At 38.4% G+C, this 23,769-nt stretch overlaps 1 protein-coding gene across 1 annotated transcript; it reads right to left on the bottom strand.

Moving 5' to 3' along the window:
• Positions 1 to 14,750: 14,750 nt before the first annotated feature.
• Positions 14,751 to 23,083, bottom strand: IGFBP1 (insulin like growth factor binding protein 1). Its single transcript, XM_043977986.1, is given in 5 exon segments — positions 14,751 to 15,462; positions 17,943 to 18,071; positions 19,515 to 19,699; positions 22,586 to 23,002; positions 23,005 to 23,083. Coding segments are annotated over 5 exon segments (942 nt in total). The 3' UTR covers positions 14,751 to 15,330.
• Positions 23,084 to 23,769: the final 686 nt, after the last annotated feature.

The following is a 23,769-nucleotide window of genomic DNA, read 5'->3' as shown; positions in this document are numbered from 1 at the left end:
GTTTATTGTCTGTGGCATAGCACAGCTGAGCTCAGAAAGGTTCATCACCAAATCTGTGATGAATTTCAACAAATCAATAATCCATTTGACTGAATCTGATATGCATTGGTGAGAGGTAACCCTATAGTAATGATATCATAGCTCCTTGAAGAATCTAAATAGGCAAGTTAGTCAAGAGATAGGGGGAAAAAAAAGAGATAGGGGAAATTAATGCTGGAGGGGAACAGAGAACATTTTTAAATACACATTTTAACCTCAAATGATAGGTTGATGGGAATAAAAGGATTGTGCTATTTTCTTTAACCTATCAGGAAAATGATTTTTAAGCCATCAATTAATTATCCTGAGTGGTTACCTCCCCAGAGCAAAAAGCAGCACCTTTTTCTTGACAGAAAGAAACTGTCTCAAAGTTCAACAATTTGGAAAATATTTGAAAGTCACATTAAAATCATTTATAGGAAGACCTGTTATTTTAGAAAGTCTTCCATTTTAAATGATTTATTGAGTCTGGAATACCTTTGCCATTCTGGTGCTGAAAACCTTATAAATGGAATATTCACCATTCATTCTCAGGATAAAGAACCTTTAATAAGAAGAAAACAAAAAAATAGATTATTTATTAGTGCATCTGAACTTTTATGACAGCATTCAAAAAATATATTCTTGAAAAGAGTTGTAAAAACAAAAGTCTTCTAGGAGTTTTATTTTGTTTTGTTTTGTATTTGTGTCTATCTATTCTTTAACCAAATAACTATGGATGACTCCACAGAGATTTTACTTGTTAGCTATAAAAATTACATTTGAAGAAAGCAGCCTCAGTGAAGAGAGCTCTGGGCTTACAGTTGGACCACCTGAATGCAGGTGCTGGCTCTTTTATTTAGAAGTTGTATGACCTTAGGCAAATGATTTATCTTCTCTGTTGTTTCTTGTACTATAGAATAAAAATTAGAATATGACATTAAGTATTATTAGAAAGGAATAAATGATATCATATATATAAATTAATATAATTTTATATATATATATATATATATATGAGCTACCATCATCTTCATCTTAACTGACATGATTATCATTATTTAAAGCATTAGAAATGCCGAGCAACTTAGCTAAATGCCAAGACTTAACACTTCCCATTGAAATGAAAGGTGTAGGCTTCTAGCCATTGGGCCCTAGATGTATACCTCATTTTGCAATTCAAAATGAAAACTTATTTTATGTCCTAATAATGAAAATTAGCTAGCATTAAAAATGACCCATCTGGGGTAATCACACCTACACTCCAAAAGGCTTGTCTGTGGCCTTTTGAATATTCAGGATCCATGCTTAGCTTCTGTGTGCATTTGCAAATGTATGAACTGTCTTCTGTTCAGTGCCTTTGGCTGGACTGGGGCCTCTGGCCTCCTCTTCTAAGGGGAATATGCAAATTCATTCAACTGTAAGTCATTTATTCTGTCAGCATGTGGTAACTTGGTGTAAAGGAGACTACTTACTACTAAGGCACCAGCTTGATTGAGATAAAATGATTAAGTTTATTTTCCCCCAAGAAAGCAAGCAAGAAAGAGAGCAAGAAAGAAAGAGAGAGAGAGAGAGAGAGAGAGAGAGAAAGAAAGAAAGAAAGAAAGAAAGAAAGAAAGAAAGAAAGAAAGAAAGAAAGAAAGAAAGAAAGAAAGAAAGAAAGAAAGAGAAAGGAAAAAGGAAAAAGAAAGAACATTAAAAAGTGGGACAAGGGATGTGGAAGGAAGAGATGGGACTAGTTTAGTAGATAGGATTCTAGATGACAGCTGGGTTTACATCCTGCATGACAATTTTACTTGCTGCGTGACTGGGATAGACACAACTTCCCTGTATCTTAAGGAGCTCTGTAGTACGTAGACAAGGTGTGTAAGCACTGGAAATTACAGAATTGAACTTGAAGGGCTCTGAGTGGTCATCTAGTCTAATACCCTTATTATACAGATTAAAAACAAAAGAATCCTGAGACCCTTAGAAAAGAAAAGGCTTGGCACAAGGTCTTTGCATCCTAGATTTAGAACTGGAAGTAATTTTAGAGCCTGTCTAGACAAAACTCCTAGGGGCAGTGGTACAGTGGTACAGTGAATAGAATGCCTGGCCTGGAGTCAGCCATAATAACTTACTAGCTGTGTGACCCAGGACAAGTCACTTAACCCTGTTTGCTTCAGTTTTCGTATATATAAAATGAGCTGGAGAAGGAAGTGGCAAACCATTCTAATATCTTTGCCAAGAAAACTCCAAATGGGGTCATGAAGAGTTGGACACAACTGAAAAAACTAAACAACAGCAGCAGCAGCAGACCAAACTCCTTATTTGACAGATGAGAAAGCTAAGGCTCAGACAAATAAGATGCCTTGCTCAAAGTCACAAAGTTAATGCAGAGCAGAACCAGAATTTGAATGCTGGGACTCAGATTCCAAACACAAAACTCTTTTTACTACATTAGAACCTCAGAAACATGGAGTACAAGAGCAGACAGGTACCTTAGCAGTTACTGAGCACAAACCATTCAGGAAAGGCAGGCTCTCTGCTTGAAGACTTCCAGGGCATGAGGAAATCACCTTTTAAGACAGACCCTGACACTTTGGGATGACTCTGATTATTAGGAAGTTTTTTCTTGATATCATTCCTAAATTAGCTGCCTAGAAGAAACTAGGTGTTGCAGAGCCTGGAGTCAGGAAAGACCTGAGTACAGATTTGACCCTAGGCACGTCATTTAGTCTCTGTTTGACTCAGTTTCCTAGTCAGTAAAATGAGGATAATCATCTCTTCTACCTCCCAGGGCTGTTGTGAGGATCAAAGGACATAATAGTTTTTTTTTGTTTTTGTTTTGGGTTTTTTCAGGGGTTTTTTTGTGAGGCAATTGGGGTTAAGTTACTTGCCCAGGGTCACACAGCTAGTAAGTGTCAAGTGTCTGAGGCTGGATTTGAACTCAAGTCCTCCTGAATCCAGGGTCGGTGCTCTATCCACTGTGCCACCTAGCTGCCCCAGGACATAATAATTGTTAAAGTGCTTAGCAGGGTACTTGGCATATAGTAGACATTATAAACATGTTGGTAGTTATTATTTTTATTATTATACTATATATATATATACATATATATACATATATATACACACACACACAGACTTGAATAAAGGTATTATCTCCCTCCCCACCCTGCCTTTAAGTCTTCTCCAGGGTAAACACACCCAATTCTGTCAAATAGTCTCCATGTCATGTACTCAAGGCCCTTCACCATCTGGGCTGCTCCTTTCTAGTCACTGTCCAGTCTTTCAGTGACCTTCAACAATGGAGTCCAGAACTGAATGGAACATACCAAATGGGCTCTGACAAGGTTAAAGAGGTGGGCACATGACACCCCTGACTCATACTGACCTCAAAGTTCCCTAAAACCCCTGGGATCATTTTCAGAATCACTGTTATCCATTCACAGCTCCCCAAGCTTATGTCTTGGAAGCTAATTTTTGTACCTACTTGGCAGTACATCAGTTGATACCCAGTGTATTTACTCTTATTAGATTAAGAGTAATGCTGCAACCTGTCAAGATCTTTGGATCCTGACTGTCATACCATATGTTAGGTATCCCTTCTTGTAAATTCTTCATGCATTTATGTGCACTATGGGTTAAAAAGATCATGCACAGATATGCCTTGCCTTCTTTTGACAGAGAAAGAAAGAAAGAAAGAAAGAAAGAAAGAAAGAAAGAAAGAAAGAAAGAAAGAAAGAAAGGAAGGAAGGAAGGAAGGAAGGAAGGAAGGAAGGAAGGAAGGAAGGAAGGAAGGAAGGAAGGAAGGAAGGAAGGAAGGAAGATGATAGCTGACATTTATATAGGCCTTTAAAGTTTGCAAATTGCTCACTAAACACTTGGTAAGGTAGGCACCGGTATTACCCCTTTTTGCAAATGATGAAATCAGGGCTGAAAGAGATTAAGTGACTTGCCTGGGTTAAAATAAATAATGTCTAAGGCGGGATTTGAATTCAGATTTTCCTGACTCTAATTCTAGGACTCTATCCATCATGGCTCTTGGCTGCCTTTTGTCTGCAAACCACAAATATGACTTAGCATTCAGGCACTTCAGAGATTACACAATCTCTGACTGCTTCTGGCCATATGGGGACCCAGCACTGAAAAGATTTGAAATTTTGGTTCGACATGGTAAACTCTGAATGGTCCTTGGTCCTCTTCAGTCCCCTGGAAAGTGATGGGGTGGTGAGATGTGTCAGTTAAAAGAAAGAAAACACAACTTCTGGCTCAGATTTTTGTTTAGACTCTCATATTTACCCAGCTGCCCCCAGGCCTGGAATTCTCTCTCCTGCCTCATTTCTGCCTTCTGGCATCCCTGACTTCTTTCAGCTAAAATCTTACCTTTTACAGAATACTTTTCCCAAGCCTTCTTAATGCCTTCATTCTGTTTTATCTCCAATTTATTCTTACTGTATCTTTTTTGTACTATGCTGTTTGTGTGTCATCTCTCCTATTAGACTGAGAGCTCCTTGGGAACAGGAACATCTTTAATTTTCTCGTGTTCTTATTGTTTAACATATGACCTGGCACAGAGTAGGCACTTAATACATGTTTATTAACTGTCTGGCAGACTGATTAGCCCTTTGTCTCAAGAGACCCTGTACCTGAGAGGAGATGAAGAGAGTATTAGCTATAGTCTTCTCCCACCTTACCACTCCTTACTTTGTGTTTTCTTTCCGTAATAGACCGAACATCTACCCTAAAGTAGATGTGTCCAGACATTCAGACAATCTTGTGAGTTTGAGTAGGCTGAAAATCCTGTATCCAGTGAATGGAGCTGGCAGGGAGCAATGGCTTCTTCAGTGGATAAGATAAACCACAGAGAGAATTGGTCCAAGCCTGGTTTACCACATAACAAATGTTGCTTGGATTGTGTAGAGCTGAGGACTCTGAAATATAAAATACTTAATCAAGAAGCCCACAAACTTTTATATTCGGATAAAGCTTAAGTATCAAAGTTTTGCATGATTATAACGCTATTTCTAAGTTAAGTTAGCAAATCCTGTTTTGGGTTGTGTCAACATATGGTTATGGGTCTTTTGTATTTTAGGATTTGTTTTGTGTATAGGAGTAAAGGATTTGTCCTATTTCTCATTCATATTGTGCATTAGGCATCTTTCCCCGTTTTAGGGCAACATTGAAATTATCATCACCATTATCACAATCACCTTTGTCACCATTACTACCATCATCTCAATAGCTTTTATATACCACTTTGAGATTTGTAAAGCCCTCTATAAATTTCTTATTTTATTATCATGACAACTCTGGCAGACAAGTGCAGATGAGGAAATCAAGGTAGATAGAGGTTAAAGGATTTGTCCAGGGTCACACAGCTAGAAAGTGTCTGATTTGAACTGAAGTCTTCTGACACCAAGTCTGGCGCTCTATCTACTATACCACTCTATCTACTGTACCATGTAGCTGTCAACAAGCTAGTGTTGGAGACTTAACCGACTCTAGCTTGTTGGCATCTGGTTTGTACATTGTAAAAAGGGAACAAAACCGCCTTTCACTAGAGCTCAAGTTCCCCCAAGATTCAACCCATTCTAACTACAGACATGGAGTATATGTAGTCCCCCTATTCTCTTGGACCCAATGACTGTTACCAAATTTTACATGTGTATACAACTTTTTTTGGGGGGGGGCAGGGCAATGAGGGTTAAGTGACTTGTCCAGAGTCACACAGCTAGTAAGAGTCAAGTGACACTTCTCTCTTACTAACTTTTCTATTACTGTGGAGGATACTACTATCCCCCCAGTCACCTATACTAGCAACCTCAGTGTCACCCCCAACTCTTCACTCTCATCTCCCATATAGAATTTACTGAAGAGTTACTTCAATTCTTCTTTTCTAGCATCTCTTACAAACACCCCCTTCCCTCCCACCACCCTTGCCTGTGCAAGGACCTCATCATTTCATGCCTGGACAATTGCAAGAGGCTGCTGATGGGTCTGCCTGCTTTCAGTCTCTCTCCATTCCAGCCCATCTTCTACTTGGTTATCAAGTTTTTCTCCTTAAAGTACAGACTTGACCATGTCATGCTTGCCCCTCCCCCCATTCAATAAACTCTAATGGTTTCCTGTTACCTCCAAAAGCATATATAAAATCCTCTGTTTTACATGCAAAGCTTTCCATACCCTAGTCTCTCCCTACCTTGCCAGGTTTTGCACACTTTTTCTGCTTGCTCTATAATTTAACATTGGCCTTCTAGCTGTTCTTTGAACAAGACACTCCTTCCTAACTCTGGGAATTTTCACTGACTGTCCCTCATTCCTAGAATTCTATCATTCCTCATCCTGGCTCCTCTGGCTTCCTTCAATGCCCTGCTAAGTTCCCATCTTCTTCAAGAAACCATTCCCTGTCCTACTTAACCTCAGTGCTTTCCTCTATAACTATCTCCAATTTGTCCTGTATATATTTTGTTTATATGTAGTTGTTAACATGTTCTCTCTTCCATTAGACTGTGAACTTTTTGAGAACAGGAATAGAGTGTGTTTTGCTTATCTTCATATCCCCAGAATTTAGCACAGTGCCTGGCATATAGTAGGTGCTTGATAAATTCTTATTCACTGATTGAATCTACTTAAAGATAAGACACTTAGAGATAGGGTATCTGCCTTTTGAAGCAGCTTTTCCCACTTGTGGATAACTTTAACTGTTATGAAGGTTTTTCCTAAAATAAAGCTAAATTCTGTTTCCTTAAACTTCTATCCACTAATACTACTAGTTCTGGGGCCAAAATAAATAAACAAATAACAGAAGTATGATCCTTCTTCCGCATGAGAGCCCTTCAAATATTTGAAGACATCAGTCATATTTTGCCATGTCTTCTCTCCAGGCTAAACATCTTAAAATACTTCAATCAATCCTCTTATGGTATGGTATGGAGTCCTTTCATATTTGTATTCAATCTTCTCTGGACCTTCTCCATTTTGGGAAGAAGAGACATCTGGCTTATGTGTAGAAGAAGAATTATAAATAAGAATGGAAGGTTGCAAAGGAATTCTTGGCTAGAATTTGGGGAACAAGAAGAAAAAATTTTACAAGGTCCAACCTGCTTTTCCAAACTTGATACATTAATTACCTTCATGCATTGTACAGTCCAGCCAGACTGGCCTTCTGCTGTTCATCATTTATAGCATCCCATCTCCTATCTCTGTAGTTTTATATAGGCCATACCTGATGCATTCTCCTCTCATCTCCACCTTGTAGCCTCTTTAACTCTCTTCAAACCTCTGCCCAAGTGCCGCTTCCTACAGGATGCCTAATTTAATGCCTCCAGGTGCTACTACCTTCTCCCCTAATATAACTTAGTCAGTCAATAAGCATTTATTAAATGCCTACCATCTTCTAGGCACTGCACTGAGTAAATGGGATGCAAAGAAAAGCACAAGACAGTCCTTGCCCTAGAGGAGCTATCAGTCTAATAGGAGAGACAACACGCAAATAAATGGATGTGAACAAGCTATTTATAAGAATTCTATAAGGCAGGATCACCAAAGGAAAGGCACAGTTTTAGTAGGATTGAGGAAGACCTCCTCTAGAAGATGAGATTTTAGCTGGGACTTGAAGGAAGTCAGAGAGGCCTGAAGGCAGAGATAATAAGAGAGAGCAATCCACATATGGGGTAGCAGCCAGAAAAAATGCCTGGGGCCAAAAGATGGAGTTTCTTATTCATCGAATAAAGCCTGGAGGCCAGTGACAATGAACAGAAGAATACATAGTGGGTATTAGGTATAAGGCTGAAAAGGTGGATGGCAGATTATAAAAAGCTGTGAACATGAAAAATAGTGTGCATTTGATCCTTGAGGCGATAGGAAACCATTAGAATTTATCTAGTAAGGGGCAGCTAGGTGGCGCAGTGGATAGAGCACCAGCCCTGGAGTCAGGAGGACCTGAGTTCAAATTTGAACTCAGACACTCAACAATTACTAGCTGTGTGACCCTGGGCAAGTCACTTAACCCCAATTGCCTCACCCAAGGGGAAAACAAAGAATTTATGTGGTAGAGGGGTAAAATAGTCAGACTTTCACTTTAGGAAACTTTCTTTGACATTTGAATAGAGGATGGACCAAGGGAGAGATTTGCAGCATTCAGACCAACCAGCAGGCTATTGCAATTGTCTAGGCAAGAGGAGATAAGGACCTACACCAGAAAGGTGGTGGTGTCAGAGGAGAGAAGGAGGCTTATTCAAGAGATGCTACCGAGGTGAACTTGATGGGACTTGGAAACAGATTAGTTATGGGGAAGTGAGAGAGAGTAAAGATGTGTGGGTGACACTTAGGTTGTTAGCCTGGGTGACTGCCAGGGTGGCGATACACTCACTAGTAATAGAGAAGTTGTTTCTATTCTGTTTGTATTTTGTATTTCATTTTCTTTATACCTATTATCTGTGGTTTTCCTCTACCCTATAGAACATAAGCTCCTTGAGGGTCTGTTTTATTTTATTTTCTCTGTAAACCCAGCACTTAGCATAGTGTCTATCACATAGTAGGTACTTAATAAATGTATATTGAAAGAATGATTGAAAAATATTAAATACTGAAAAACCAAAACTGTAGTACTTTGGGGGATAACCCAGTCATTTTCTATGGACTATAAATAAGCATCTGGTTGATAAAAAATCTCTATAAATTAAATATATTTATATTGTGTTCTGTATTATATTTACCTATCTGTGCTCGTGTTGTATCTTCACCTACACATAGAATTTAAATAAGTGCCCAGCAGTATCTAGCATATAGTAAGTTCTTAATAAACACTTTTTGAATGAGAGACTTAATTTATATATCTTAATGAGTTATATAGGGATCACATACCAAGACAGTGAAGGCATAGAGAGTTCCTATTGCAGTGAAGGGGTCTCTTGATCATGCTAAAACAAAACTTCTTCCTGGCCAAACTCAATTGTTATTTGTTTAATTGATGTCTTTTAGCTCTTTCTTCAGTGGCTAAGAATTGGAGATCAAAAGAAGGTCCTTCAAATTGCGGAATGGCTAAATAAACTGTGGTATATGATTGTGATGGAATATTATTGTGCTATAAGAAATGATAAACAGAATGATTTCAGAAAAGCCTGAAGAGACTTCTATGAAATGATGTATAGTGAAGTGAAAACCAGGAAAACATTGTTCAGTGACAACAATATTGCGGTTTTTTTGTTTTTGTGGGTCCGTGGGGGTTAAGTGACTTGCCCAGGGTCACCCAGCTAGTAAGTATCAAGTGTCTGAGGCCGAATTTGAACTCAGGACCTCCTGAATCCAGGGCTGGTGCTTTATCCACTGTGCCATCTAGCTGCCCCCAACAATATTGTTTGATGAAGAACTGTGAATGACTTTATTCTCAGAAATACAATGATCCAACACAATCCCAAAGGACTAATGATAAAGCATACTATCCACCACCAAAGAAAGAATTGATATTGATTGAATGCAAACTGAAGCATGCTATTTTTCACTTTCATTTGTTCCTTTAATCAAGTTTTCTTGTACAAAATGACAAATATGGTAATGTTTTTACATAATTGAACATGTATAACCTGTATCTGCTTACTACCTCAGGGAGGGGGAGGGAAGTGAGGGAAGAAGGGATAGAATTTGGAACTCAAAATTTTAAATAAAAATGTTTATTATTATTTTTTAAATGGATGCTTTTTGTTGTACTGAACATATCCATGGCCATCCCTTACCAAAGGGCCCTCCCTTGTAGCAAAGATTAACAAAGAAAAAGGGGGGAAAGTCTCTCAGTAAAACTAACCAACACATAAACTGTGTCTGACAGCATGTGCAATACTCCACACCTTCAAGATCTCAACTTGATGATAAAAGGGCAGAGATATATTTTCTGAATTCTTTTCTGGGTCCAAACATGATAATTGTGATTGCACAGTCTACTGTTTTCTGAGCTTTGTTTACTTCATTCTTTATGACTTCATACATGTCTTCCTATGTTTCTCTAAATTCTTCATATTTGTCTTTTCTTTTGGTGCAATAATATCCCATTACAATTATGTGCTAAAGCTTGTTTAACCTTCCTCAATTGACATCTAATTTGTTTCCATTTTTCTGTTATTATAAAGAGTGCTGCCATATTTTCTTATATATGGGAACTTTCTATCTTTATCTCCTTGGGAGATATGTGTGTGTATGTGTATGCATGTGTATGTGTGTGTATGTGTATGTGTATATATGTATATGTGTATAGATATAGAGGGAGACACATACAAATACAAACCCATTATTCATGGGTTCTGTGTTTCCAAATTTGCCTACTTCCCAGAGTTTATTTGTAACACACAAATCACTATTCATAGTTCTTTTGCAATTATTCAAGGCCATATACAAAGAGGAAAAAAATTGAGTGTCCCAATGCACACATTCAGAGCTGAGGAAGAACAAGAAGACATCCTGCCTTCTTATTTAAACTTTCATAATGTAAACAAGTGTCCTTTAGTGATCCATTTAGTGCCTTTTTTTGCATTTAATTTTTTGTTTTTTCTTATGGTTTTGCTTTTTAAAATGGTGTCCAAGTATGGTGTGGAAGTACTGTCTAGTGTTCCTAAGAGCAAGAAGTCTATAATGTGCTTTATGGAGACAATGTGTATGTTAGATAAGCTTTGCTCAGGCATGAGTTATAGTGCTGTAGTTTAATGTTAATAAATTAACAATATGATACATCCACAAAAAGGAAGAAGACATTTGCATATAATTAATTCTTTGTAAGAAATGGATATGTATTATACCTATATACACGTACATATATATGGGTGTGTGTGTGTGTGTGTGTGTGTGTGTGAAATAGAGCCTCTTTAAACAGAAACACACATAAAACAAGGTTATATATTAGTTTATTGACAAAAATGTTATAACCAAAAACTTGTAAGAACCTAACTGTATTTCTCCTCAATATTCATTAATTCAAGGTTCACAGCAATTTTATAGAACATAACTACCATGGATGACAGGAATGAACACACATTTATGTGTGTGTGTGTGTGTGTGTGTGTGTGTGTGTGTGTGTGTGTGTATCTACAGCAGTGGTATCATTGGGTCAAAGAGTATAGACATTTAAAACCCTTTTTTAGCCTAATTCCAAATTGTGTTACAGAACAGTTGAGTCAATCCATAGTGCTACCAATAGTTTACTAGTGTTTCTGTTTTCCCATAGCCCCTCCAATACCTTTTGTCATCATTCCCAATTTGCTGAGTGAAATTTGAAAATTTGGAGTTATTTTGATTTATATTTTTCTTATTATTAGTGATTAGGGGTAATTGTTCATATCATTGGTTTATTTTGTTTTGTTTCGTTTTGTTTTGTTTTTTTAGTGAGGCAATTGGGGTTAAGTGACTTGCCCAGGGTCACACAGCCAGTAAGTGTTAAGTGTCTGAGGCCAGATTTGAACTCAGGTACTCCTGACTCCAGGGCCAGTGCTTTATCCACTGTGCCACCTAGTTGACCCCATATCATTGTTAATAGTTCATAATTCTTCCTTTGAGAACCATTAGATTCACTCCTCTTACTCATTTGTAATTTGGATAGCAGAGCCCTGTGAGAGATATTGGAAGAAAATTTTTTTTTTCTCAATCTATAGTTTCCTGTTCTTATCCTAACTGCATTGATTTTGTTTACAGAAAAGCTTGTCAATATCATGTAACTGAAAAAGAAATTTCTCTTTTAGGATCTCCTTGATCCCTTATTTCATTAAGAACTCTTTTTCTAGCTATAGTTCTGAAAGTTACCAGCCTTCATTTTCTTGAATGTATGTTTAATGATATAATCATTTACATTTTGGTCAACCACCCATTTGGAACTTGTGGTACATGCTCATCTAAACCTATGTTGTATTTTTGTTTACTTATTGATCTATCAACTTAGTTTATTTATTTATTTATTCATTCATTACTTCCTTTGGTTGTCCATTTATTAATTGATTTGTTTTGCTAAACTGCTTTGTAGTTTTTCCAAGAGTTCTTGTCAAATCAAGGTTCTTTCCTGAGTGGTTTATATTCTCATAATTAGTATGCAGTGAGTTATAGAGTTTGGTTGTTTTGTTTTCTTTCTTATCTAGTTCTTTCTAGTTATCCAACTTTTCCATTGAAAAGTACCAAATCAGCACCAAATAGTTGGCCAAATTGTTTTACAGAGTACTAGTCCCAAGCTAAAATTACAAACGATACTTTACAAACCCTTAGAAAATTGTTTCCTTTAATATCATGCTTCCTCTCAAGCACCATGGCAGCATTAATTCCTGCAGAGCTAGGACTCTTCCTAGTTGAAACCACTGTTTACATAGCCAACACACACCTATACAAGCATGAACACACATGCATACATCCTTTCATGTGTTCATTCACGTACACATATAAAAACACAACACACATGAATGCATACACTCATACATACTTGAACATCTATGCCTGTGGAAGCTATGAATGCAGGCATAGATAGACATATGTGCACACCCACTTACCTGAAGGAACTGAGAGTTGCTTATGAAAAATACCATTCAAAATTATGCTATGTCTAGCTTCACAGAAAAAAGAAAGCCTTCAGTTGTGATTGGATTGTCATAGGGTACTTCCAGGTAAGGAAATTCTCTTCTCTTTCTATAAACTCACAGATCGTTTTCCAACTAGACATCTTTAATCAAATACTGCTATTCATTAAACTGGTTATTTGGTATGCTCCTTTTCCTGTAGGTGATATAGGATAATTTAAATGATTTACATTTAAAATGATCATAATAGTTCATTCTACCTTGTCAGTCTTATCTTTCCTAAACTTGGTCACATCTTTAGTGTAATATGCTTCTGAATCATTCCTTCTGACCTTGAAGACAGCTATTGTTATATTCCCCTAGTTTATTAATTCTATGGACCTGAGCTTAAGGGCCCTCTATGTTACCTCTTTGTTTACTCCATATAGCTGAACCAAAGCAAATTTCAGAGGCAATTCCAGAAGTGTAAAAACTTGAAGGTAAGAACAAACAGAAGATTCATTTATTTCAACTAACACCAAAAGAAGGGGGAAAAATCCATGGAATTGTGGCCAATTAATCTGACTCATAGCTAGCCTGCAAAAGATCCCTTTGATGACACTTACATCAAGTGGCCATTCAACCTTAGTTTGAAGACCTCCAGTGAAGGGGAACATACTGCCTACCTAGCCAGTCCATTCTACTTTTGGTTATCATTAGCAAGTTTTCCTGACATTAAGACTAAATTTGTCTCATTGTAACTTTTACCTTTTGTTTTTAATTCTACCAACTAGAGCCAAAAAGAATAAAAAGCAAAGCTTTGCAAGCATTGGGAGGGGGATATACTTGACTCCTTTATATTTTCAGCACTGAATTTGGAAGTAAAGGGATTTATTTAAAAAAAAACTATTGCAGAAATATGAGCACATTCATAAATAATGGGTATGGTGTTAGTAGAGAGAAAGAAGAGTGGATAGAATTAATTTAATTTTTTAGTAAATGTTATAGTTTAATGTTAATTTTAAGTAATATTTAATATTATGTGATGTGATGTGATAATGGATAGGTAGTGCATAAAGACCAAACAAAACCACTAAGCTTGTACTAAAGGATTGGAGGAACTCCAATAAAAAACCTCAGAAGGCTAGAGGCACAAGGACAAGGGCAGAGGAAATTCATTCCCCTGTATCATTTTTGTTTTTCCCCAGAGCACGGGAGGCCTGGTTCTTCTGCAGCGCCTGCATATAGCCAGGGCTTTTGTGGTGTAATATTCAACCTACTGAGTAAGGGACAACAGCCTCAAAATATGTTTGAATGGGAAGTGAGGGCAGTTTGTACTTTTTTGTACCTGTAGTGGATAGGATGGTGGGATGGGATTCCCTCAAATCACTAAATAGAAATTTGCTATCTTGGGAATTAGGAATTGACCTAGGTACACTTGAAGATTATATATGTGAAATGGGGAAGCAGGGGAAGGGGAGAAGGGAGAGAGCAATAGAGACTAGAAGAGAGACAAAGCCAGAGAGAGACAGAGGCAAAGAAGGAGGAGGAGGAGGAGGAGGAGGAGGAGGAGGAGGAGGAGGAGGAGGAGGAGAGAGGGGGAACTATGTTTTACAGAAGAAAATAGAAAGAATATAATCTGGATAATTTTATTTCTATGCACTCTGATATTCCAAGGAAGCAAATTATAGAATATTTATATCCTAATGAATCTGCAGTCTCCTTGCCATGGGTACTCCTTCCAACATAGATCACCCTTATTTTGTGCCTGTGAATTTTGTGTGATGCTTCTCTATGTTTTTCCTAAATTTACTGAAGGGAACACTCCATGTGCTAGGCAAACCTTCCTTGAATTCTCTTTATATCTTTGACAAATACTTCTTTATATCCATCACACATCTCTGACATTGCACCGATCACCTAGTATATAATTCCTCATTTGTAATATGTTGTAGCCTGCTCAAAACATGAATTTAGTTCAGACCTGTTAGTAAATTTGCATACCAAACTTCCAGTATGGAAACTCCCTCTACCAATGTAGATCAGAAACTTTTCTGTAACATGTAGGTTTAGTTGCCTGGGGCCACCTAGATGTTAAATGGTTTGCCCATGGTTGGACAACCAGGGACAGAACTTAAACCCAGGGCTTCAGCCATCCAAGGTTAGCCCTTTGTTGCATCTCTAACACATTAATAAAATAAATACACTGATGATATTTATATGTGAAAATTTTATTCCAAAATGTGTTTATATAATACAATATAATATATCCAGTGCATATGCATTCAAAATATAAGACAAAACTTTGTTGAGGTTTACTCATTTAATCTAAGTTTACATTTAATTTTAAATTAACATCAAATTCTGGTGCAACAGTAAAAGGTTAAATGTATTTTCTAAAAAGCTCTTAAAATTATCTTTACACACTTCAACTGTGTGATGATTTTCTCATTTTTTAAGCCTTTACGATTTATATTATTCTAATCATGCTTTTTTCTGGGCTCTTTAAAAAAAGGAAAGATTCCACATATTTTCAAGAACAAAAATACATCTATTTACAATATAAAATTATGAAGTAGTTCATGATATATAAATTAACAGTACTCAAGTTACTGTGTAGAAAAAAAATAAATTTACTGTGAAATAAATAATCCAACAGCTTTACATATCCTGTGGAGTATAAAAGTAGTTGCTATATATAAAATATATACTCTGTGTGTGTGTGCATGTATGTGTATAGGTTTGAGTATAAATAGAGTGTATCATGTTAAAAATTCTCGTTTGAATTAAGGAAAAGAATAGATTTTCAATTATGCAAATTAAAATAGCGATGACAGCCAGGGTCTCCTCTTAACTCTGGTGAGCCGGGAATCTTTTTTCCACTCCAGGGGTAGACACACCAGCAGAGGACAGGCTCTCCATCTAGAGAAGTCTCACACTAGAACAAGATTCACAAAAAAACAACACATTCAATGATGGCAGTGAGGTAAGCCCTCAGAAACTAAGACTTTTTCTGCCATGACTTTCCTGTGAGTATAAGTGGCTACAAAGGACGACAACTTTACCACTAAAGACCCTACTCATACAAACAATAAAAGGGATGTCCTTTGTCAAAAATCAGTTTGGGGTTCATAAAATATGACCACCATAATTATGATTTAAATATGTTTTTTGTGATCTGGTTAAGAACACTAGCTTCCATTGATACATTGGGTAAACACATCCCAGTCTCCAAATTCTTGGCCTGTAGCCAAGCTTTTGTGTTTGGCCCATAGCAAACATTTCCCGAGTTCAAGTAATGTATTAATTCTATATATTCCTTTGCTTCAGTTGAATAATATATATTCTGAATTCCAGCTCTAAACACTAGAAATACATCTTTCTCCTAGGCTCTTCTTGGCCTGGCTATGGAGACTGGGGTAAGGGCCCAAGAAAAGCAGTATCAATACTCCTCATCACTTTGTTAAATCTCTACATTCTCATAATAAAATTCACCCCTATATAGTTCTGTATATGGTGATACTATGTGATAACATACTATGGGATTGTAATGACATCCTTTCAGGTAGCATTCCTCTGAAAGTAAAGCAAAATTTATAGCTAGTCTACATTCTGACATGTAGTTAAATGACTGCATACCTTGGGCTCCAGATAAACTGGATTTTGCCATTCTCCAAGCATAATCCACCATGTTTTCCAGAGTTTACACACATTCTTTACACGATGTACTTTTTGTCCCAAATGCCCTTCCCTCCCCTTCTCTCTTGCCTATCCATTTCTACTTATCCAACTTTTATTTATCTCTCAAGATCCATCTCCAATGCATCTTCTTCCCACTAATCATCACTGATCCAAAATCCCACAAAAGCTTCACTCTCCCTTCTTATAATATTGGTCTTATTTGTTTGCCTCCTGCTTTGCATTCTGGTTATCTGTGTGCAGATTTGATGTCTCCTGCTTCCTTGGGGGCTCCATGAAGGCAGGGATCATGACTTATTTCTCTACATCCTCCCAAGTACCTAACATAGGGCCTTACAGATAGTGAACTTGATAAGTAGTCATTAAATTTGATATCAAGGTGGTTATTGTCACAAAAGACACTTAGAACCCCAGGAAGATATGATAGCTTCTGAGGTCAAAGGAATTGTTAGATGGATTCAGGGCTAGCCATGCTACAAGGATTGCTGAAAAGTCTGACCATGTTTCACTGTGCCTCGAGGCAAGAAATGACAAGAGTTTCTGGTGCCTTGGTGAGGCAACTGTGTGCCATTCCCCTGGGACAGGTATATTCTTGTCTAGAGAAGAGGAAACTGAAACACAGAGACTGTGTGACTGTTTTGTTGTCTAGCAGTTGATCATGAGCAAAGCACAGGAATAAGACCTAGATTTCATAAATCCAATTAAATGCACTGCAGACTTTAAGTAATTTATTACTTGCTGGATGATGTGACGTCTGGAGTTTTTTCCCAATAAAATTCCCCAGAACGTGTATGTTTGTGTGGAAAACAAAATAAATACTGGATTTGTATTTCCATAAATGTTAAGATTTACTTTCCTCTCTGGGCAGATATTTGTTTCTGTTTTAGGTTATTTAGTATTTGTCTCTCCAAATAAAATTATATTTAATGGTAGAAGTTATTTTTTGTTCACTGTTATTAAACTATGCAAAGGCAAAGTGGTAGAATTAATAGAATACTGGGTTCAGAGACAGGAAAACTCTGGTTTAGATTTTGGTTCTGGCATTAGCTATGGGACACTGGACAAATTATTCAACTTTTTGCATGTCTCTGACAACTCCCTTTGAATTTTCCATGTTATAGACATAGGAGAAGATACCTACATCTGGAAGGCACAACAGAAGCCATTTAATCCAAACTCTTCATTTTAAAGGTGAGAAAACTAAGGCCCACATAAATTAGACAACATAACCATAGTTACCAAGATGGATTGCAGTCTACCTTGGTAAAGAATGTTCCCACAGTTGTAGCTCCCTACATGGACACAATTACAATTCCATTTCTTATAAATACCAGCCTATGCTTCAGTATGGGTGGTTGATATATCATATCCATTTTAACTTCAGAGGTGCACTATTTGAAAGCATGCATTTTTGATTCCTTGAGATATATATATTCCTTGAGTAGATACTATTTAAAAATAAAGCTCAGGGGCAGCTAGATGGCACAGTGGATAGAGCACTGGCCCTGGATTCAGGAGAACCTGAGTTCAAATCTGGCCTCAGACACTTAACACATACTAGCTGTGTGACCCTGGGCAAGTCACTTAACCCCAATTGCCTCACCCCCCCCAAAAAAATAAATAAAGGTCAGCGATCACAATGGGAATCAAGAGCAGCTTATTACTACTTTTAAGGAAGAATACTTTTAATCTTTTGGGAAAGAGTTGAACATCACATACCTGCTTGCTGAAATAAAATCCATTCCTGTTGCAGTTAGGAAGATAAAATTTGTAAATTTCTTCTCCTGTATTCTGCTGGACGTTGGCTAATCTGTCCAGCACCTTGTAGAGTTCTCTTTGACATGGTTCCTGAAAGAATAATGTCAAAGGAGGGTTAAGTGACAAGGTAAAAATGGATTTAAGATCGTTGTTGGGAGTACAAGAATGTACTCAGAATGGAACCACAACGAAATGCTAACATTCCCCACCAAAACACGAACATCTCCATCTCCACCCTCTGGTAGACTTTCTGTCTTTTTTGACCTGAGACAAGCTTTATTTTAAACTGACAATACAACCTGTCTAGGCTTGACTTTTTCTATTACAAATGGGCCCCTGACCTAGAAAGGAAAAAAAAAATTATCTCTCATCACAGCTGCTTTTAATCGTCACTCAAAAAAGGTAACAGTCCCATTAAACCATGACATAGAGTGGATCGCAATGGTCTTAGAGATCATCTTGTTTTGCAAAGAAGGAAACTGAGGCTTCCCTAAATATTTAGTCAGTTCTAGATAGAAGCATATTTAGATTATATCTGAATTATAAGAGCCAAAACAAAGCAAAGCAATGAGATTATCCAGTCATTGTACACTAATGGGTAGACTTTACATGTCAACATCCAGTCAGAGCACAAGCTGAACTTTTCATTGGACAAGACTTTTCAATTTCAATTCCTATTATTTGGCGCCCTCATGTGGTGATTTTTAAAGTATAGTCTTTGTAAAAAGGCTTCTATTTACTAAGTAAATTCTGTAGGTGCTTTCCCTAAATTATATGCTTCTATATTAATGTACCTGGTTCCATACTAAAAGAGTAGTTCCCATAATACCTTTCACTAGAACTCTTGGTTACAAAGTTAAAGAGGTTAGTTATATATGTGTACATATAAATACATACATACATAGATATGTGTGTATACATATATACATATATATACACATTTATACATATATATATATATATGAAGTAATCTGCATTATTGGGAGAAGTGTACACATGAGGAGTTCCCCACACCAATAAACCACCAGGTTTGATACAAACAATAATCATGCTTTCTTCCTAACACTGAAAGTATTTCCAAATATAACCATGCAAAAGTTGTCAGCTAGTGATAGTCTTCTTGACTTTTTCTCTTATTTTTTGGTCATTGTATAGTCACAAAAATTGAAGAAAATCAAATATCTCCATGATTTTAATTAAGAAAAAATCTAGACCTTTGAGTTAATGACTAGTTTAGTTTAAAAACATGTCTGAAAATATGAAAAAATAAAATTTACAAATCACTCAAAGTCTCACTGTTGACTCATCTATAGGGAAGTAGAACTACATTGTCCATAAGGTCCCTTTTAGCTGGATTACTTTACCCAGGCTCTTGGGTATATTTAGGTGTGGAAAAGGAAGCTGGGTTTTTAAGGAAGAGAAATCTAAGTCTGTAAGAAGGAAGAACAAGCATTAAAAAGCTTATGTCTAAAAAAAAAAAAAAGCTTATATCTAGGACAATGTTTCAAGGAAGTGCTACCAAAGGCCCATTACCTTCCATTTCTTTATGTCAGAGATTTTCTTGGATTTTATACTTTCATAAGTGCTGATGGCATTCCAAAGGATGGGTCTTTCTTCAGTTGGAGGAAAGATCAGGTGAAAATTATCCAAAAGTTGCTCCTGTGTCATTTCTGCACTGTCTGGGGTTGTGTCTTCAGGAACTGTAGGGTCCTTAACATCTATAAAATTAAAAGCAAGTGTTTCATTAAATCTTAGATTCATCTTTTCATAACCATCTTAAAAGATCATCATGGTCATATATAATGGAGTTTTAAGTGCTTTTTAAAAAAAGGATTCACTGTTTCCCCCAAAAGTAGACTGTAAAAAAGTTCTAACTACATTACATATTCTCATGTTCTAAAAAATGTATTTATTTATTTTATTTTTAACTGATGGAATGTAACAAGCACACACATCTTAATGTGACCAATACAAGATTTATAGAGAGGGATAACTGAACTTCCTTCTAAACTTCTGGTGCCTATAGGGGGAATTGATTTTACTTTTTAATATAATTATACTACCTATATAATATATGATAATATAATACTTCTAATATAACTAACAAGATGTAGCAAACAAAAGCAATAACTCTTTGTGAAAACAAACAAAAAGAAATTTTGGTTCTCCCTCTTTTCCATTCTCATGTGGTAGGTAGTTCCTTTGGAATTAAACCAGAAGGGAGCATAATAACCTGTCATTTTCATAAACAATGATGTTGAAGGGGCAGCTAGGTGGCGCAGTGGATAGAGCACTGGCCCTGGAGTCAGGAGTACCTGAGTTCAAATCCGACCTCAGACACTTAACACTTACTAGCTGTGTGACCCTGGGCAAGTCACTTAACCCCAATTGCCTCACTTAAAAAAACAAAAACAAAAACAAAAAAACCAATGACGTTGAGATGACTCGTGCTATTGTGGAGGAGGTCTTGTTGGAGCCCTTTTGAAAAGGGACTCATGAATTAGGCAGGATCTCCCAGGTTCTATGTATTCTATGATCTTAAGCCTATTTGGGAGTGAATTCTTGACCTGATTCTCCCCCCTCTCCCAACCTGGTCAGGGAGAAGTGAACCAATTTCTGTATTGTGGAGAGAGTTGGGGGGTGTGCCAGGAGCAGTGGGAGAATCCACCTGGCACGCATACAGACACATATACTTTCCACCCATATTGATTGTGGGTAATAAACACCGGCTTTGTCAGTCTTAATTTTCTTATATATAAATGAGGGAAGTTGGATTTGCTCTTTAGGGGCCATTCTTTTCCTTCATCTCAAAAGTTATCTTTTAGTTTTTAGTCAATTGAGATGGCCTGGACCACTTATATTAATCAACTGAACTTATAACAATGCTGTGAACACTGACACGCTGGCCAACCCTCATGCCTCGTTTGAAACATCCAGATAATTGCTTCATTTCTCGTTTTGATTTAGTGTGTGAGGTCTGTCGGTGATGTGGGGGAGCTAGCAAAGCTTTAGGAAGATTACCTAATGTAAGCCCATCCTACATGAGAAAATAGAAGTCCAGCCTGGTTATGCAATAGTTACTCCCGGAAAAGGTAGGACTAAAACCCAAGTCCACTTCCTTTCCGCTGGGTGTTCTCCCCACACTCCATTGTTTTATGTTTTGCTCAAAAGGAGTGGTTTTCTTGAAGAATTTCTGGAAGCCAAATAGTAGAAAAGAGCCAAATAGGTCAGGCAGACACTAAATCACTAGATGTCTTAAAGCTAGAATTGAGTGGTTTGGTTCAACATAAGTAGAGAGAGGGCCTGTAACTATACCGGAGGATAAATAAGCTCTCTCTAGGCATCATTCAGGGTATTTACCTCGTTGGGGAGAACAGAGAAACAGTTAATCTAACTTTCCTAGATGAACACCCCATCTACTTTCCCCCATTCCCTCCAAAAAAATAAAAACAAAAACAAAAAAAGAGCAGTGGAGGAAACACCGGCTTTGGAGTCAGAAGCCCTGGCCTCAAATCTTGTCTGTGATGCTTACTACCCATGTGACACTAGGGAAGTCATTTAACCTTCCCTGGTCTCAGTTTCCTCATTTGGAAACTTAAAGGAATGAACTGGATGGCCTCTGGAGTCCCTTCCAGCTCTCCACTGATGATCCTGTGATCCTCTGTATTTTACCACCTTAGGCCCTAATATAAAATCTAAATAGAGACTTGTTCCACCCTGGGAAGAATAGAGTAACTTCTTAGAGACAAGCTGTAAGCCCTGGCTCTGATTCCTATCAAGTTTAATTATGGGATTTCTCCAAGAATTACACAGGATGTGAATCAAGCCCAGATGGGGAGATATGAAGTGAAGGGGCAAGGAGGAGGCATTTCCTTCACTCTCCACTACAAATAAATCACTGCTTAAGTAAGTAAAGAATCCGATTGTCAAGTTCTGAGGGAAAAAGGTGCAACATAAACACCCCAGACCGCTTTTATATGGCACATGAATGGAAGTGCGATATAAGCCTAAACTCTCACATTATGTACTATAAACATCTGCTGAGCACATAGTGTAACCACTCCACACATATACAAAGCAAATTCCAGATGCATTTGATGTGGATTTTGCAGGATATATTCACATCCTAGGTATTTACAAAAGTGAGGGCATCCTCCCAGGCTCTTGCCAACCTCTTGTTCACTCTGCCCATTTCCCAGCCTGGCTAGTGATTCCACTGTTCTCCTTGACCTGCCCATATTGTCTAATCTGTCTTGGGTACATTACACAGAGCTGCCAGGGCCTGTGGAGAGACCAGGCATGTGGAAATGCTGGGAATGTGGGGATGCAGGGATTATGGGGAAGAAGTGTGGGGATGTGGGGAATATAAAGAAGCCAGAAGTGGGGATTCAGGGAACGGGGAAATGCGGGACATGGAGAGGTTCAGGGCATGTGGGAATGCAGGGAATTTGAGGATGTTGGACATGGGGACGCAGGGAATGGAATGTAGAAAAGTTGGGATCTAGGGCGCAAGATAAGTGAGGATGCAAGGGATGGGGGGGGGCACAGGACAAGGGATGAATTCTGAGTTTCCTCGAAAGAGGAGGGGATATAGGGGTTTTTACCTGCAGACTCAGAGCTGTGGGATTGTTCCACGTCGGCTGTCCGTATGCAGGCACCCCGACCCCGGGTGAGAGCATGCAGGGGCCGGGCTTCACCCGGGCGAGCCCGGCAGCTCAGCCCTTGGCCGCAACGTGCCGTGTACACGCCGCACGCATCTCCCAGTTGCAAGGCGCACGTCTGGCAGCAGCCACAGCCGGGCTGGCGAGCGAGCTCAGGGCAGTCGGAGGGCACCGTCGGGCAGAGGGCCAGCTTCTCGGGAGTGCAGGGAGCGCAGTGCAGGGGCTTCGGGGACACCACGACCGCGGCAGACAACACGTGGAACTGGAAGGCGAGCAGAACCACGGGGAGCAGCGGGCAGCGGCGAGGGCAGCACCTCGGGGGCAAGGCTTCAGTCATTACCGAGAGAGATGCGAGAGAAGGCTATACGAGAAGATTTCAGTGGATCTCAGGAGTTTGTGCCTGGGTCCGTGGCCGCGGGCTTTATAAAGCGCTGGAGCCATCGATCTTGCCATTCCAGTTAATCATTAGCAGCGTCGGAGGATGGGCCCGTGCCCTGCCATTGGCGGTGCCCCGGGGCCCTCCCCGCGCCTGTTTTCTCTCTCTTTTCATCTATCGTCATTCAAAAGACATTTGTTTTTCTCACTCCCCCGCCGGTACTCTGCACAAACGAAAAGTCAGTTTTAAAAACAGGGGTAAAGTTTGGGTTTGATAATGAAAGATAGGGAGGTAGGGTTGTCCAATGGTGAGAACACAACCACGTATGTTACCATAAAGGAGACCTGCGTTCTGAAGCTAAGTGCTGTTACTGGCTATCAGATTGTGGACAAGTCCCTTCACCTTTCTGGGGCTCAGATTCTTTGGTAATAAATGAAAGGGTTGGGGTAAGAGGGGTCGTAAAAGAGAGTCAGCTTGGCTTAGTAGATGGAAAGCCAGCCAAAAAGCAGCTAGGTGATAATGTAAATAGAATGTCAGACCAGGAGTCCAGAAGACCTGAGTTCAAGTATTACTCAGACAAGCACTAGTGGCCCCCGGGGAAATAACTGAGTTTCCAGTCTCAATTTCCTTATCTGCAAAATGAGGATAATAATTGCACCTATCTCACACTAATGAGTTTTTGTGAAGATCAAATTATTCGAAATATGTAAAGTGCTTTTCAATACTTAAACGGCTGTGGCCTTGGAGTTGG

Source organism: Dromiciops gliroides, chromosome 1, assembly GCF_019393635.1.
Source record: "Dromiciops gliroides isolate mDroGli1 chromosome 1, mDroGli1.pri, whole genome shotgun sequence".
In the NCBI taxonomy this organism is placed as follows: Eukaryota; Metazoa; Chordata; class Mammalia; order Microbiotheria; family Microbiotheriidae; genus Dromiciops; species Dromiciops gliroides.
This window is presented reverse-complemented; position numbering and strand designations above follow the sequence as displayed.